Source organism: Oncorhynchus kisutch, linkage group LG2, assembly GCF_002021735.2.
Source record: "Oncorhynchus kisutch isolate 150728-3 linkage group LG2, Okis_V2, whole genome shotgun sequence".
In the NCBI taxonomy this organism is placed as follows: Eukaryota; Metazoa; Chordata; class Actinopteri; order Salmoniformes; family Salmonidae; genus Oncorhynchus; species Oncorhynchus kisutch.
Window position 1 is genome coordinate 736,491 of NC_034175.2, and position 18,351 is coordinate 754,841.

General features: G+C 44.9%; 1 protein-coding gene across 1 annotated transcript in view; it reads right to left on the reverse strand.

Annotated features, from left to right (window-relative positions):
* Positions 1-860: 860 nt before the first annotated feature.
* Positions 861-18,351, reverse strand: part of LOC109877515 (collagen alpha-6(VI) chain-like) — a 32,001-nt gene continuing 14,510 nt past the window's right edge. The window contains 30 exon segments of the mRNA XM_031836500.1: positions 861-1,844; positions 4,577-4,624; positions 5,338-5,595; positions 5,773-6,438; positions 7,942-8,041; positions 8,150-8,643; positions 9,067-9,078; positions 9,226-9,262; positions 9,364-9,399; positions 9,592-9,654; positions 11,050-11,112; positions 11,243-11,278; positions 11,673-11,723; positions 11,852-11,914; positions 12,579-12,641; positions 12,764-12,826; positions 12,963-13,025; positions 13,166-13,201; positions 13,313-13,366; positions 13,589-13,654; positions 13,956-14,018; positions 14,492-14,590; positions 14,791-14,817; positions 15,531-15,602; positions 15,776-15,829; positions 16,002-16,094; positions 16,628-16,779; positions 16,895-16,973; positions 17,097-17,446; positions 17,654-18,238. Of these exon segments, the coding sequence (XP_031692360.1) occupies positions 1,654-1,844; positions 4,577-4,624; positions 5,338-5,595; positions 5,773-6,438; positions 7,942-8,041; positions 8,150-8,643; positions 9,067-9,078; positions 9,226-9,262; positions 9,364-9,399; positions 9,592-9,654; positions 11,050-11,112; positions 11,243-11,278; positions 11,673-11,723; positions 11,852-11,914; positions 12,579-12,641; positions 12,764-12,826; positions 12,963-13,025; positions 13,166-13,201; positions 13,313-13,366; positions 13,589-13,654; positions 13,956-14,018; positions 14,492-14,590; positions 14,791-14,817; positions 15,531-15,602; positions 15,776-15,829; positions 16,002-16,094; positions 16,628-16,779; positions 16,895-16,973; positions 17,097-17,446; positions 17,654-18,238 (4,037 nt within the window). The 3' untranslated portion in view covers positions 861-1,653.

The following is an 18,351-nucleotide window of genomic DNA, read 5'->3' on the forward strand; positions in this document are numbered from 1 at the left end:
AAAACAAATACAAATAATAAATGTCAATCTTTAAAAAAGAAATCCAGCACAGGAGCCCACACCAACATAGTGTTTATAGGGTGTTAGGCCACGAGCTGCCGGAACAGCTTCAATGCGCCTTGGCATAGATTCTAGAGGTGGACCTAAACCATGCCAGGAAAATGCATCCCACATCATAACATATACTTTGTATCCCTCATTTACTCAAGTGTTTCCTTAATTTGGGCAGCTACTGGTATGCCTACAGCCGGGAAGGGCACAATTTGGGCAGCATATGCACCAAATATAGGTTACAGCTTGTTTCATTGTGGCCATAGACAGATAATCCATAGAGTTTTGGAATCTCTTACCCTGGCAATTTGACGGTTATACTCATGGGTACTAGCAATAGCTACCAGTCCTGATTTGAATGGGAACAGCCATCTATGGATTATATTTCTATGCTAGGTTGCTGCTGTAGGTTTGCCTTTTGCAGATTCAAAAATAATATTGTGGGAAAAATGTAGTTTGGAAAGCAAATGCATACACCTGAAAGACTAATCAGCCTGTAAAACCAATATAAATAAATAATAAACTCCCATTTTTTTTGTGAATCGCCATGACGACGAGTGCATCGGCCATCACCGTGAGTAGCCCATGGCTTCATCATTAGGTGAGTCAGTGTTCCACTAGAAATTGTATTTAGTAACTTACTGTATGTATACATACGCATGTATTTCCTTCTAATATTGGACATATCTGTGTGTCTCTTCATTGGCCTGGGATATTGTTATGATTTCTTAATCCAGCCCAGTATCCATTCAGAATCAATATCAGTAGAATAAGGTCATAAGAGCATCAAAAATACACTGACCGCTAAGGAATTTGTGAAGTTTTATTTTCAACACGTAGCACCAAATCAAATGTATTTGTCACATATACATGGTTAGCAGATGTTAATGCGAGTGTAGCGAAATGCTTTTGCTTCTAGTTCTGACAATGCAGAAATAACCAACGAGTAATCTAACAATTCCAAAACTACTACCTTATACACACACAAGTGTAAAGGGATAAAGAATATGATGTAGATAAAGATATATGAATGAGTGATGGTACAGAACGGCATAGGCAAGATGGAGTAGATGGTATCGAGTACAGTATATACATATGAGATGTAGGGTATGTAAACAAAATGGTCAAGTTAGAGGAAACAGACACACAGTGCAACAAATCCTATTTACAAACACTGAGCGGATGACATACAGCCTGACTTTACATCTACGGTTAACATCCAAGTTAACAGTGCATTGCCTGGTGCTTGAGTTGGTTTGGTAGCTGTTGATCTGTGATGATTGAAAATAGCCACAAGAGACAACACAGGTTATTTCATTGCTTTAAAGTCATTCTCACAAAAGCAGCAGTGCCCTTATGCATGTTTGTTGCATGACTGCATGAGAGTCAGATCCGTTACTTAGGTCTGCTTGAACAGACTTGAATAAAAGAGAGAAATATTCATACTTCTGTTTCAGTCATTTCTACCCAAAAGGAGAACAACTAAATGCTAAAGATAAGGGCCAGAGTTATTTACACAGACAGTGTTGTTTTGATGTTCACACCTTGAATGAGACATTTGTTTGGCTGGTTTCTGGCGTGATCTTCTTCAATTCACTCTAATCAGGGTTTTACATGTGTGGAGTTCCTCCTCAGACACAGGCCTTCGCAAGCCTCCTGCGTCTCGAAGCGGTTACCGTTGCCGCCACAGCCGCCATACCAGAAACGGGAGCACTCGCTCTGTATCGTGTCGAAGTACCACTTCAGAGTGTAGTTCTCACAACCTCCCTTGTCCTGTTTGAAGAAACATGCATCTGGGGAAGAGGGAGAGGAAACGGGGCAAAGGAGAGAAATGGGAGATAGAAAAAAGGGGATACATGATTCAGGAGAAAACAAAAGAGACAGGGGAGAGGAAAGAGAGAGAGAGGAGAGGAAAGAGAGAGAGGAGAGGAAAGAGAGAGAGGAGAGGATAGAGAGAGAGGAGAGGATAGAGAGAGAGAGAGGAGAGGATAGAGAGAGAGAGAGGAGAGGAAAGAGTGAGAGGAGAGGAAAGAGAGACAGGGGAGAGGAAAGAGAGAGAGGAAAGAGAGACAGGGGAGAGGAAAGAGAGAGAGGAGAGGAAAGAGAGAGAGGAGAGGAAAGAGAGAGAGGAGAGAGGAAAGAGAGAGAGGAGAGAGGAAAGAGAGAGAGGAGAGGAAAGAGGGACAGAGGAGGAGAGAGGAAAGAGAGACAGGGGAGAGGAGAGGAAAGAGAGAGAGAGGAGAGGAAAGAGAGAGAGAGGAGAGGAAAGAGAGAGAGAGGAGAGGAAAGAGAGAGGGGGGAGAGGAAAGAGAGAGGGGAGAGGAAAGAGAGAGGGGAGAGGAAAGAGAGAGGGGAGAGGAAAGAGAGAGGGGAGAGGAAAGAGAGAGGGGAGAGGAAAGAGAGAGGAGAGGAAAGAGAGAGAGGAGAGGAAAGAGAGACAGGGGAGAGGAAAGGAAAGAGAGACAGGGGAGAGGAAAGGAAAGAGAGAGAGGAGAGGAAAGAGAGAGAGGAAAGAGAGAGGGGAGAGGAAAGGAAAGAGAGAGGGGAGAGGAAAGAGAGAGAGGAAAGAGAGAGGGGAGAGGAAAGAGAGAGGGGAGAGGAAAGGAAAGAGAGAGGGGAGAGGAAAGAGAGAGAGGAGAGGAAAGAGAGAGAGGAGAGGAAAGAGAGAGAGGAGAGGAAAGAGAGAGGAGAGGAAAGGAAAGAGAGAGGGGAGAGGAAAGAGAGAGGGGAGAGGAAAGACAGAGGGGAGAGGAAAGAGAGAGGGTAGAGGAAAGAGAGAGAGGAGAGGAAAGAGAGACAGGGGAGAGGAAAGGAAAGAGAGACAGGGGAGAGGAAAGGAAAGAGAGAGAGGAGAGGAAAGAGAGAGAGAGGAGAGGAAAGAGAGAGGGGAGAGGAAAGAGAGAGAGGAAAGAGAGAGGGGAGAGGAAAGAGAGAGGGGAGAGGAAAGAGAGAGGGGAGAGGAAAGAGAGAGAGGAGAGGAAGGAGAGGAAAGGAAAGAGAGAGGGGAGGGGAGGGGAAAGAGAGAGGGGAGGGGAAAGAGAGAGGGGAGGGGAAAGAGAGAGGGGAGAGGAAAGAGAGAGAGGAGAGGAAAGAGACAGGGGAGAGGAAAGGAAAGAGAGAGGGGAGAGGAAAGAGAGAGAGGAGAGGAGAGAGAGGGGAGAGGAAAGGAAAGAGAGAGGGGAGAGGAAAGAGAGAGAGGAGAGGAAAGAGAGGAAAGAAGAGAGAGAGGGGAGAGGAAAGGAAAGAGAGAGGGGAGAGGAAAGAGAGAGAGGAGAGGAAAGAGAGGAAAGAGAGGGGAGAGGAAAGAGAGAGGAGAGGAAAGGAAAGAGAGAGGGGAGAGGAAAGAAAAGAGAGAGGGGAGAGGAAAGAGAGAGGGGAGAGGAAAGGGAGAGGGGAGAGGAAAGAGAGGAGAGGAAAGGAAAGAGAGAGGGGAGAGGAAAGGAAAGAGAGGAGAGGAAAGGAAAGAGAGAGGGGAGAGGAAAGGAAAGAGAGAGGGGAGAGGAAAGAGAGAGGGGAGAGGAAAGGAAAGAGAGAGGGGAGAGGAAAGAGAGAGAGGAGAGGAAAGAGAGGAAAGAGAGAGGAGAGGAAAGGAAAGAGAGGGGAGAGGAAAGAAAAGAGAGAGGGGAGAGGAAAGAGAGAGGGGAGAGGAAAGGGAGAGAGGAGAGGAAAGGAAAGAGAGGAGAGGAAAGGAAAGAGAGAGGGGAGAGGAAAGGAAAGAGAGAGGGGAGAGGAAAGAGAGAGAGGAAAGGAAAGAGAGAGGAGAGGAAAGAGAGAGAGGAGAGGAAAGAGAGAGAGGAAAGAGAGAGGGGAGAGGAAAGAGAGAGAGGAGAGGAAAGAGAGAGAGGAGAGGAAAGAGAGAGAGGAGAGGAAAGAGAGAGAGGAAAGAGAGAGGGGAGAGGAAAGAGAGGAGAGGAAAGAGAGAGGGGAGAGGAAAGAGAGGAGAGGAAAGAGAGAGAGGAGAAGGAAAGAGAGAGAGGAAAGAGAGAGAGGAGGGGAAAGAGAGAGGGGAGAGGAAAGGAAAGAGAGAGGGGAGAGGAGAGGAGAGAGAGAGGGGAGAGGAAAGAGAGAGAGGAAAGAGAGAGAGGAAAGAGAGAGAGGAAAGAGAGAGGAGAGGAAAGAGAGGAGAGGAAAGGAAAGAGGGGAGAGGAAAGGAAAGAGAGAGGGGAGAGAGGAGAGGAAAGAGAGAGGGGAGAGAGGAGAGGAAAGAGAGAGGGGAAAGAGAGAGGGGAGAGAGGAGAGGAAAGAGAGAGAGAGGAGAGGAAAGAGAGAGAGAGGAGAGGAAAGAGAGAGAGAGGAGAGGAAAGAGAGAGAGAGGAGAGGAAAGAGAGAGAGAGGAGAGGAAAGAGAGAGAGAGGAGAGGAAAGAGAGAGAGGAGAGGAAAGAGAGAGAGGAGAGGAAAGAGAGAGGGGAGAGGACAAAGCCAAAGGTTGAGACTCATGCCTTTTACACTATTGTACAGACCCGAGCCTGCTGTCTTTTCACATGTATTATTGCATACAAAATTAGAGAGAGATGTGGTCCTTACCCTGGTTAAGAACTGTACTTTCCTCTGTCCTCAGGAGGGTTGTGTGATCTGTGAACACATAATATTAGAAGAAAATCTCTGGCGTAGTGCTGTGAATGATGACCTCGCAGCTGACATGACAACATGACAACATGAAACAACATGACAACTGACAAAAATGGCATCACAACTTTTGTCATTTCAAACCTGCAATTGCCATACTGTTTAAACAAGGTATATTACAGTCACTAATGTTAAGGGTTCAGCTCATTAGAATTCTCTCAACTGAAAGCCTCCTGATTTGAGAATGCAAATAGAACAACTAGTGTTCTCCTCTCATGCAGCATTATGTGATTCAGCATTTGACATACATCACAACAGTCGTTGTAATTCAGGTTGTGGCTAACAGAGCTCTACATCTATGACCTCCACATGATGTTCAGTAGAGGGCTGGGGGGACTTACTGGAAGTGCCACACGTCTCAAAGCATTCGTTTTCCGTGCTAAAACGGTTGGCGTTAGCGTCACAACCGCCGTACCAAAAAGACAAGCATGCACAGAGCGTTTTGTTAAAGTGCCATCGCTGGCCATAGTCCCCGCAGTTAGTGTCACTGTCCACATCCAACTTACAGTGGGCTAAAAGCAGAACAAGCAGGTTTGTAAACGGGGAGGAAGACATGCAGTATGAGGTTGCAAACTGAGACTACTCATGCAGTGGGATACGAGGGAACGTGAGAGAGAGAGAAATAGAAGTTCTGTTATAAATGTGGGGTTACTGATTACCATTAGAGTTTGGCTGTGGCCGGGGCGGTGAAGTGGCTCCATCTCCCCTGGAGAAGGCATCTATAGTTTCAACCTGGTCAAGAGCTATCTGAGTCGGAAATACACCAGTGTGCTCCAGGAACTCCTCCTCATCTGTGTACTCCTCTTCCTCTTTCCACACATCCCACTCTGCCTGTCCTTGTCCCTGTCCGTGTTCCTGTCCCAGCATCAGCTCACACTTGAGTTTGAGATGGGCAGGAGGGTAGCTGTTCCCTCCCTCTGAAATAGTGAGGGAGAAGTGAGAGAGTTAGGACACACAGTAGCACTGCCTTGGCAGCAGCTAATGTGGATCCCTAATAAATACAAATGCAAATGTTAAAATGTATGATGTGTTCTGGCATAATTATCTCTCCCTCAAGAGACAACCAGATGAAGAAGCATGCTAGTGTTCCTTACTGCTGAGGACCCTGAGGAAGGCTCTGAAGAAGCGCTGTGCGTAGCCTCTCTCCCACTCCTTCACGTCCCACAGATGGAGCAGGTGCTGCTCTGACGGCGTGCTCGCCAACTCCTCCACCTGTGTGCTGTTGTAATGGTCGCCCACCGCGATCACAAACAGGGAAACGCCCTGACACTTGGCCTTCTGGGAAATGTAGGCCAGCTTGGCCTGGTCCCAGTGGGCTGTCTCGGCCCCCACCACAGCCAGCACCACTCTACTCTTCCTGGGCCTGGTGGCCTTGAGGAACACCTTGCTCAGAGCGTGCTCCAGGGTCTGCCCCAGAGACGACACTCCTCCCTGCTGCTGCATGCTCCTCAGGTGTGTCTGTAGACCAATGTGGTTGTGGTACTTCTGCAGGTCAAACTCTACCTTGACGGCCTGGGAAGTCTGGGGGAGCAGAGAACCACTGGTCTGGAGAAGGGCCACTCTGGCCCGGCCGTCAGCCACGCTGGGTTTGGGGCTCCAGGCTACCTGCTTCACCACTGAGCCCAGAAGCTCCTGGACGCCAGCGTATTGATCGGCCCGGATCTCCCTTGAACCGTCCACCACCAGGGTCAGGTCCATATCCACCACCAGGGGCCGCTGAGCATCAGTAAAATCACACCCCTGGGCTGGTTTACAGTGGTCTGATGGACACAAAGAACCAGAGCTTAGAGATAATAGTAGTAGAGTAGCATCAGTAGTAGTAGTACAGTAGCAGTAGTAGTACAGTAGCATCAGTAGTAGTAGTACAGTAGCCTCAGTAATAGTCATACTGTAGTAGTGCAGTAGCATCAGTAGTAGTAGTACAGTAGTAGTAGTAGTGCAGTAGTAGTAGTAGTAGTACATTAGCATCAGTAGTAGTACAGTGGCATCAGTAGTAGTACAGTGGCCTCAGTAGTAGTAGTAGAGTAGCAGTGCAGTAGCATCAGTAGTAGTAGTACAGTGGTAGTACAGTAGCAGTAGTAGTACAGTAGCAGTAGTAGTAGTACAGTAGTAGTACAGTAGCAGTACAGTAGCATCAGTAGTAGTACAGTAGTAGTGCAGTAGCATCAGTAGTAGTAGTACAGTAGTAGTACAGTAGCAGTAGTACAGTAGCATCAGTAATAGTAGTACAGTAGCATCAGTAGTACTGTAGTAGTAATAGTATTAGTAGTGCAGTAGCATCAGTAGTAGTATGAGGAGTAGTACAGTAGCATCAGTAGTAATACAGTAGCATCAGTAGTAGTAGTACAGTAGCATCAGTAGTAGAACAGTAGAATCAGTAGTAGTACTGTAGAAGTACAGTAGAATCAGTAGTAGTAGTAGTAGTAGTACTGTAGTAGTACACTAGCATCAGTAGTAGTATTAGTAGTAGTACAGTAGCATCAGTAGTAGTAGTAGTAGTATAGTAGCATCAGTATTAGTAATGTAGTAGTACAGTAGAATCAGTAGTAGTATTGTAGTAGTACAGTAGAATCAGTAGTAGTACTGTCATAGTACAGTAGCATCAGTGGTAGCAGTAGTAGTATTAGTAGTATTACAGTAGCATCAGTAGTAGTAGTACAGTAGCATCAGTAGTAGTACAGTAGAATCAGTAGTAGTAGTAGGAGGAAGAGTACAGTAGCAGCATCAGTAGTAGTAGTAGTAGTACAGTAGCATCAGTAGTAGTAGTAGTAGTGTATTAGTAGTAGTAGTTGTAGTGTAGTACAGTATCATCAGTAGTAGTAGTAGTAGTAGTAATGTAGTAGTACAGTAGCATCATTAGTAGTGTAGTAGTAGTGTAGTACAGTAGCATCATTAGTAGTGTAGTAGTAGTAGTAGTAGTAGTACAGTAGCATCAGTAGTAGTGTATTAGTAGTAGTAGTAGTGTAGTACAGTAGCATCAGTAGTAGTAATGTAGTAGTAGTAGTACAGTAGCATCATTAGTAGTGTAGTAGTAGTAGTACAGTAGCATCAGTAGTAGTGTATTAGTAGTACAGTAGCTTCAGTAATAGTGTAGTAGTAGTAGTAGTAGTAGTAGTAGTACAGTAGCATCAGTAGTCGTGTATTAGTAGTACAGTAGCTTCAGTAATAGTGTAGTAGTAGTAGAAAATTATTTATGCCCAAGGGGAATATTTGTACATTGATACCAAATAAGACTATATTTTATTATGTCCCTGTGTGCTTACCGTAGCAGATGACGCAATTTTTGATTCTTGTCAGCACAGCATTTTGGTCCTGTGACCTATCCACCAGCCGAACAAGGATGAAGCTACCCGTGTCATCAGCCTGCGCCACAACAAAACAAAAACACACATGGGCTGCATTTCAATTCACCAGCCTTTCCGCTGCCCTGTTCACTATCCCTTCCCAGAAAGCATCTGTTTGCAATTGTACCTCAAAAGCCCGTTGAACATCGGGGGAGTTCTTCATGGCAATGACAGCAGGAGCGATGTTCAGGGCCTTGAACTCCATGGCGGCCGTGACGATGGCAGCGCTGTCCACAGAGGGCCCGTTGGTGAAGAACACTGCCACCTTCCTCATCGTCAACGCTTTACGGGTTCGCTTGAAGACATGGCGCCCCACAAAGCGCATGGCCTCCCCAAGATGGCGCTGGTTGGACGTTCGTTCCAATGCAATGTTTTGGATGGCCTCCAACAACTCCGGCTTGCGTTGGTAGTCCTGGAATCGGATCAGGTACTTGGTGTTGGCACTATAGGATACCACGGCAACACGTGCACCCGTCGGGCAGTTGCTCTCGGCGATGGCAACGTCATCCAATATGGAGAGGAGAGCGGAGCGCATCCTCTCAAACGTGGCAGGCTCCACATCCTGTGACATATCCAGAGCAAAGACCATCTCTGTGGGGTAGGCTGGGCACGCTGCCTGGCCTGGGGGATAGAGTGAGAGGCATGGAGAGAGGTACAGAGAGAGAGAAGGGGAGAGGCATGGAGAGAGGTACAGAGAGAGAGAAGGGGAGAGCAAGGGAGAGAGGTACAGAAAGAGAGAAGGGGAGAGGAAGGGAAAGACAGACAGAGAGCGAGCGAGAAGGAGAGAGGAAGGGAGAGACGGACAGAGAGAGAGAGGGGGAGAGGGGTACACAGAGAGAGAAGGGGAGAGAGAGAGAGGTACAGAGAGAGAGAAGGGGAGAGGGAGAGAGGTACAGAGAGCGAGTAGGGGAGAGGGGGGCAATGGTATTTTTAATGACACCCATTCATAACATCACTTTGCCAAGAGTTCTGGTTTGATTACACCAGAATCTTCAGTCAAGTACATACATTTATTTGGACGATGAAGGGTTAATGGAGACATACCTTGAGAGCATGCTGTTTGGGGGAGAAAAATATCATAGAGACAAAATTAGGAATGAATTCATCTTTGCTTATGAAAACATGACCTTACCAGCAATAAAGCAATTGACACAGCGGATCTTTTCTTACAAAAAATATAGAGTAGGAATACCAAGAGCTTACCACAGTTATCACGGATATAGGTGGTCAGCTGGCATTCCTAGGGAGACAAATAAAATAACATGTTAAATAGCTCTCAAGATTCTCTACATAAAATGTTTTCGAGTTAAATTGGGACAAAATCAGACAGAATACACATACAGACATGGCTCTCTCTCCTGGTCTGCCTCTAGAGCCCTAGATAGAAATAGAGAATTAGTCAGAAATCCACATGGAAACAGTGAATATCTTACCAATACTTCTACTGTAAAACCAAAACTACAACTATTATTATTATTCACTTGAAACAAATAACAATAATAAAACAACTAATACATGAGATTTGTAAAGTTCCTTTAAAAGATCCAAAAACGCAAATGAAATACTAACAATGTGTCCCGGTGGTCCAATGGATCCGGGATCTCCTGACTCACCCGATCTGCCCGAGTTCCCCTGGTTCAATTACATCGTAACATATGGCCATTTTAACAGAAGATTTTATACATGTCAACACATATTAGTACCTGTGGCACAAGCGAATATCACAAGGTTTCAAGTTTGAACTATCCCTAACCCTTACGCTAAAACTAACCCTAACCCTTACGCTAAAACTAACACTAACCCTTACGCTAAAACTAACCCTAACCCTTACGCTAAAACTAACCCTTACGCTAAAACTAACCCTAACCCTTACGCTAAAACTAACCCTAACCCTTACGCTAAAACTAACCCTAACCCTTACGCTAAAACTAACCCTAACCCTTACGCTAAAACTAACTCTAACCCTTACGCTAAAACTAACTCTAACCCTTACGCTAAAACTAACCCTTACGCTAAAACTAACCCTTACGCTAAAACTAACCCTTACGCTAAAACTAACCCTTACGCTAAAACTAACCCTAACCCTAACCCTTATTCTAAAACTAACCCTTACCCTTACGCTAAAACTAACCCTAACCCTAACCCTTACTCTAAAACTAACCCTTACGCTAAAACTAACCCTAACCCTAACCCTTACTCTAAAACTAACCCTTACGCTAAAACTAACCCTAACCCTAACCCTTACGCTAAAACTAACCCTAACCCTAATTCTAAAACTAACCCTAAATAAAAACCTAACCCTATCCCTAACTGTAACCTTAACAAGCAGTTGCTTATCAACAGATAGTTTGTTAATAGTATGACCATCTGTAGAGCATCTACACTGAGTGTACAAAACATTAAGGACAGCTTGCTACTATTGAGTTGCACCCCCTTTCTCCCTCAGAACAGCCTCCATTCGTCGGGGCATGGACACTACAAGGTCTCCAAAGCGTTCCACAGGGATGCTGGCCCATGCTGACTCCAATGCTTCCCTCAGTTGTGTCAAGTAGGCTGGATGTCCTTTGAGAAGTGGACCATTCTTGGTCCAGAAAACTGTTGAGCTTGAAAACCCCAGCAGCATTGCAGTTCTTGACACAAACCGGTGCACCTAGCACATACTACCATACCCTGTCCAAAGGCAATTACATCTTTTGTCTTGCCCATTCACCATCTGAATGGCACACATGCACAATCCATGTCTCAAGGCTTAAAAATCCTTCTTCAACCTGTCTCCTCCCCTTCATTTTCACTGATTGAAGTGGATTTAACAAGTGACATCAATATGGGATCATAGCTTTCGCCTGGATTCACCTGGTCAGTCTATGTCACGGAAAAAGCAGGTGTCAATGTTTTGTACACTGGGATTATCCAAATAAAAGTGTGACTGGGCACTAAAAATGTAACGGTATTGACTTAACAGTTGCAGCAATGCATGTGCAACAGGACGCTCTGGGGTCTCCTGGCGATAGTGTGTGTGAGTCTCACCCCTCTGCCTCGGTTTCCTTTGGGGCCTGGACCTCCTTTGACTCCAAAATCACCACTTTCACCCTGAAGATGACAAACAGGAAAAGGGGATTGTTTACCTTTTGTGAGCTTCAGAATGTAATGTGCCATGATTGGATTCCAGCCTTGTTCTCTCATCCATTCTGAAAGGGGAGATTTTATATCAATAACTGACCTGTAATCCAGGGTAACCATGGAAACCAGGCTCTCCCTTTAAAGTAATCACAAAACACAAGGAATCATTTATTAGTGTCCATCAAGCATGTCTGGAATACAAATCTACTGTATATTAAAATCCTTTCATTTGAATGAAAAGATAATAGGCAGAATCTAGCACACAACCAGATCTGATTAGTGAAGGTGCTGGAGGAATAAAACGACACTAGAGAAGTAGGAAAAAGTCTGAACACTTCCAGTCAGATGCACATTTATTTCATTTAGCTGAGCTTTCGGTCAGTCGACCATCATTTAGATGAAAAGAGACATTTTATTTTATAATCTACTAAGTACATGAACAATATTTTCCAAAGGGGAAAACCTCATCAACTACTATGATGTCTATGGACAGCAGCTGTTGATCTGAGTACTGAGTAAGTGTACCTTACCTTCATTCCCTGGGGTCCGGGAGGCCCATGGCCGTCACTGCCATCAAGACCCTGTATTAAAGAAAACACCATCACATCCATTCTTACATGACCTTACAAACACATACAGTCTTGCAGTGTGTGTACAGCATGTGTGTGTGCATGCAGGTGAAGTGTGTAATGACAAGGCAACACCTTACCGGCATCCCTCTTGGCCCAAGTGTTCCAAGGGCTCCGTTGACTCCGAGGTCCCCAGGTTGGCCCTGTGAGGAAACCACACAGTATTGGGTTGGAAGAAGGGCAATAAAACATTATTTTACAGGCATTTTTAAATGTATACTCTTTATGTGTCTATATGTAATATGTTTCAGTTGCTCTGCAGGCCTGGTAACAAATTGTCCTACCAAGATGGCCAGTGTTTTGTCTTGTAATGTATTACATAACTGTAGGTCAAAGGTAATGGAATATGTTGAATATAAATACACAATGCAGAGAGTTTGAGGGTTTGAGAGGACGAGCGTACTAAAAGTCTTAATGGTTAATAGGGAATTATAAATAGGAGTCGGGTTTCAGTTGAACATCTGTTTAGAATCTGTCGAATGTCAATCCTGAACTCAGAGTGACGTGTGCTACGTTCTGTACATGGAGTCTGGGGCAGGATACTATTTATTTGGCCATTGGCCAAGTTGTACTGCAAGGACTTCTGATTGGTCAACCCTAAACTAGGATGGGGGTTATAAATGGCATCTTGTTCCTTTGTTCAGTGGGGAAAAGCTGAAGACAGGGGAGACTGAACATCTGAACATCTACCTCCCAGCATAACATCTTGATTTATCCTTCTCAAATAAACCTATTTTTCTCCCCCTGATTTGCTTTGTAGTTTGTGTTATTGAAGAATAACATAAATTGCTAACAAAGGCAATGCACCTTCTGTCCATTCATCCCTCGTCTTCCTGTTGATCCTTTGCCACCCATAGTTCCAGGTGTGCCCTGAGGGAAAAGCCATTCATACGCCATCATTACATGTCAACATCACATAACAGTAGGATTTATGTATCAGGCATCCTCAATGTGGTCAGATGGGATGGAAGTAGAAAGGTAAGAAAAGTGACCTGAGGTCCAGGTAAACCCTGCAGGCCCCTGGGTCCGGGCTGGCCCAAGTCTCCTCTTATACCCTGTGCACACAGGAGAGAAACATGTTCAGCAGCAGTATCTGAGGTATTGGTGGACTGTTCCAAATGCAACAGAAGTACATCAGTAGTAGCATTACTGTGGATTTGTGGATGAGGGGAATGGGTATATATTACTTACCTGTGGTCCAGAAGGGCCAGGAATTCCTTGGAGGCCTACATCTCCTGGATCCCCTGGTGTTCCCTAGACACACACACACACAGGCAAACATACACACAAAACACACAAAGAACACAGTAATGGGTACATACAGTAAATATAGATAGTAATCCTAGGGACTGTTATTCATGATGTAGCTTTGTTGATAATGCTGCCTACTGTACATTTGGACCAGGGAGACCTCTTCTTCCTTGAGGACCCTACAAAGCAGGACACAGGACATAATCATCACTTGACAATTGACCAAAAAGGTGAGACAACATCAGTATAACAGGACAAGGACAGCTTAGCAGAAATGAAACTTCGCTCACTGGGTTTCCAACGATTCCACTTTCTGCTCGACTGCCCTCTTCTCCTGGGTTTCCCTGTCGGTGTGGAAAGGGAGACGAGAAAAAAATTGTTTTTGAGGGAGAGAGAGGATGAGAATAACAGCAGTGTTGTCACCCTCCAGGAAGGTAAGGGAATCCTGCTTTACTCACTAGAAAGAGCCAGTCAAAATGATCTGGTACTTGCAAATTAACTTGGTGAATAAGCGATTGTGATTCTTAGATCAGTACATTGACAGTGGCCAACTACAAGCTACATACCGGTAGTCCTGGGTTTCCCCTTCCTCCTTTGGGACCCGCGACAATGCTGTCCACTCCAGAGTCTCCCTAAAAGACCAGAGGCTAACTTTTAGTAGCAGTTCGAAAATAAGATATAGAAACACAGCATTTGTTACAGTCTAAACCACAACTGTCAAACTCATTCCAAACTCGTTCCGAGTCTCTGTGGGTTTTTGCTCCTCCCTTGTACCTGATTGATGAATTAAGGTCACTAATTAGTGAGGAACTGCCCTCCTCTGGTTATCTAGATCTTAATTGAAAGGAAAACCTAAAACCAGCAGATACTGGTCCCTGAACCATCGTAAATCATTTGCACTGTTAAATGGCGTCCATAGTTTATGTGACTTACAGGGTCACCTCTAAGTCCACGCTGCCCCTTCACTCCTGGCTCTCCTATGAGGCCGCTGTTGCCCTGCAAGGGAACCCACCATCAATAGGTTAGACATTAGAGAAGAGAATCGAGTAAGAGTAGGATATTGGGGACATAGGAGAAGTATATTGGTGACAGGAGAATGACATTAGTGACATAGGAGTAGTATACTGGTGATGTAGGAGTAGTATATTGGTGACATATGAGAACGATATTAGTGATATAGGAGAAGTAAACTGCTGACAAAGGAGTACTATATTGGTGACATGGAAGTAGTATATTGGTGACATAGGAGAACGAAATTAGTGACATAGGAGTAGTATACTGGTGACATAGGAGTAGTATACTGGTGACATAGGAGTAGTATACTGGTGACATAGGAGTAGTATATTAGTGACAGGAGTAGGATATTGGTGACATAGGAGTAGCGTATTAATGACATAGAAGTAGTATATCAGTGACCTAGGAGTAGTATATTGGGGAAATATATGTAGAATATGAGAAATTGTGTTTACTGGTCTTCCTGGGTTTCCTCTCTCTCCTGCAGCTCCAGCTGTTCCAATCAGACCCTGTTCACCATCAACCCCATCAAGGCCATGGTCTCCATCATCACCCTGCCATGGTAATGTGCACACTGATTCACAACACATCCACACAATGTTTACATCCACACAATGAAAAAAAGAAAGCACCATGGTAAACCTGGTTTTCCATCGGTTAAGACAAAATACCTAGTATACTGCACATAGAAAGGTTTCTACTGTACACTACATTTAGCTGTGTGAACGTGGTATCAACAGCTTCATACACTTACCCTGTCCCCTCTGTAGGCTCTTGAGCCCTGTAAAAAAACAGAGATCAGATGGGATTATTTTAGACTGGTAACTCCAGCGCATCATGGTTCAGAGATCAGATGGGATTATTTTAAACCGGTAACTCCAGCGCATCATGGTTCAGACATCAAATGGGATTATTTTAGACTGGTAACTCCAGCGCATCATGGTTCAGAGATCAGATGGGATTATTTTAGACTGGTAACTCCAGCGCATCATGGTTCAGAGATCAGATGGGATTATTTTAGACTGGTAACTCCAGCGCGTCATGGTTCAGAGATCAGATCAGATGGGATTATTTAAGACAGGTAACTCCAGCGTGTCATGGTTCAGAGATCAGATTAGATGGGATTATTTTAGACAGGTAACTGCCCCAGGGTCATGGTTCAGAGATCAGATTAGATGGGATTATTTTAGACAGGTAACTGCCCCAGGGTCATGGTTCAGAGATCAGATTAGATGGGATTATTTTAGACAGGTAACTCCAGCGCATCATGATTCAGAGATCAGATTAGATGGGATTATTTTGGACAGGTAACTGCCCCAGGGTCATGGTTCAGAGATCAGATTAGATGGGATTATTTTGGACAGGTAACTGCCCCAGGGTCATGGTAAAAGGTGATCTAAAAGCAGATGTCGGGAAGACATCTAATGGGAAACATTCCAGACCAGACGGTCTATGAACATAGATTTTTGGTTAGTCAGTAGTCCATCTGCTCACCTTGAGGCCTCTTCTCCCAGAACAGCCCTGTAGTCCCTGTGGGCCAGTGGGACCTGGTGGACCTCTCTCGCCCTGTGGCAAATCAGAGAGCGAGGACAAGGGTCATTGGTTTTAAGGTCAAAGGTCACAGGTTATTAAACTCACTTGTAGACCTTGCCCACCATCCACAATTCATATGTTTTGATTTGTCAGATGCCTGAATACCACACTGAGAATTATTCTTCCATCCCTGAAAACACACTTACAATTCCCCCCTCCTCGCCAGGGAAGCCAGGGTGTCCTTTCAGTCCTGGCTGACTCTGTAAGGAGAGAAACGAAAAACAAATGAGGAAACTGAAACTGGCAAAGGGAGGACTGACGAAGTACATAGACCCACATCTTCTTTACAGTATTTTAACAGTGTTAAATTACTGTGTCACGTCACATCTTAAACACTGTATAATTTTATAAAGAAGGCTCAGAGGGCCTCACCTTTGTCCCTGGGCGTCCTCTGTTGCCACGGATACCCTCATGTCCAGTGCACTTACACATCACATTGCAGCACTCCCTCTCAGCCACTGTGTCCTGGAGAGAGAAAGGTCATTTGTTGACATACCCTCATAATTGGAGACACCTTTGGAGGCACTCATCTCAAAAGCAAATCTAAAAACAACCAATCACGTCACTGCTCTGTTTTTCTTGTCTCCAGTGGCTCCTGTTGCTAAGTACATTTCTAGCAAGTGACGACTCTATTTCATGGTGTACTATATCCCATTTCCCATGACCCCAGAGTTCTAGTTTTGATGCTTCCAACCTGACTGACAATTCCTTTCTGTCATTTCTGACATCCTTCAACAATGGATGTTTAAAAAAGCAGAAACATTTGTCATTGTACTGTATGACCCAAAATCCTCAGACATATCAGAAATACTTCTCTATCCCTACAGCTGGGAATATGACTGGAAATGGAATTACTGTAGATAGAGACATAAAGGACTTACATGTCAGCCCAAAGAGTCTTAGCCAGTCTAAGTGACATACAGTATTACTACAACACAGGGAGATACAACTAAAAGGGCTGTTCTGATTCTGTTGTCACAAAATGATGAACCACTTACTATTTGTGTCAACAGGGTGTTTCCCAAATTGTGCATGCCAATGTTGAGCGGCTGCTTGTAGCCAAATCCTCGCCCAAACTCCACCATCTGAAGAAGGTTGGCATTTTGGACCCCTTCTAAGGCGACTGTAAGCAGGGCGTTGATACCTTTTCCTGAAATGTGACATGGAAGACAGAGATAAAAGTATAACCGATTTTAATGTTCATTTTTGTCTCATGAATGTTCTTAAATTTGTTCGTTGCGGTGGGTTTCCCCTGGTTCTTTAACCTTTAGTGCGGAGAAGTTCCGACTCTTGCTCCAGTTTCATCACGTCATCATCGAGTCCGTCTGAGAAGATCACCAGCACCTAAAGGACAAAGTAGTTGTGACATTGTTATTACAATGTGAAATAACCAACAAAATATGTTATGAAATGAACATTTTTGGAGTCTGTGATCTACCACACAGGAGACATAATGTTTGGGCCCACCTTCACGCCAGCATTAGATTTCTGGAACTTATCACTGAAGGAGCGCAGGAGGAAGGAGTTGAAGTATGTTGTCTGGGAGGTCTGCAGGGCCATAACCTTCTCCACAATTTTCTCATCGTACTTCTCGAAGTTGTAGTCGTAGAGAACCTTTCCGTCCTGCTCCACCACGCGGAAGCCAATGTTAGTCTCAATGGAACCATCTCCCGCCACGCAGCACAGGCCCTTCAGGTTGGACACATAGCGGATGATCTGTGGCAGGAAGGCCTGCAGCTGGGCTTGGCCATCGAAGAGCCCCTGGGCGGTGGCCCTGCGTGTAATATCGAACCCCATGGCGATGTCTATGGTGCAGCCTATTGGACACAGACACACTCATTATTACTTATCATCCAAATGAACCCCTTTAACAAGTTCAAAAGCTTTATGTGTTAGGTTTACTCAAGGATAATATGAGACAATGTAAAATAGCCTTTTCAAACACTAACAAGCATTCTTTGACGAGGATTTTACATTGAGTCAGGAGAGACAGAGGAAATAAAACGTGCATACGGTTTACTCACCCGCTTGAGTGTCTGGTACCTTGGAGGAGCATATAGTATCCACCACCTTCTTCTTGATCTTGTCCAGGCTGGCAAAGTCCTGCACAGAGAAGACCCTTTCCGGGTTGAGAGTGATTTGCCCAAGCTCAACAGGTTTGTGGTCTTTCCCGATACCGATGGCAAACACCTCAATGTTCATGGCCTTGAGCTTCTCTGCTGCATCAACAACATCATCATCTGAACGTCCGTCAGTGATCACAACCAGGTTCTGAGAGACCTTGGCATTGATACGGCTCCCTCTAGCTGGTTGGAAGTACTCTGTACGGACGTAGTCCAGGGCCTTTCCGATGTTCGTTGTGTACCTAATCTGCATCATATTGTTTATCTGGTTGTTCACCTCTGCTTCTGTGTAATACTCATTCAAGAAGAACTCCTTTTTAGGATCACTGCTGAACTGGGCGACTCCCACCCGGAAGGACTGCTCTGCAATGTTGAAGCTGGAAACAAGGTCTGTGGCAAACTTCTTCATGATAGTGAAGTCGGTGGTGCTGATGCTCCCTGAGCTGTCAATCAACAGGACCAGATCCCCCTGCGTTTTTTCACAGACTAAGAGGAGAAGAGAAGATGTCAGATCATGTTGAACCATCTAATTTCAAAATGCTTAAGCTACAAGGCTTTGTACTTTCAGCTTAGATGTTTTTACAGTTGGATTCTGTCTT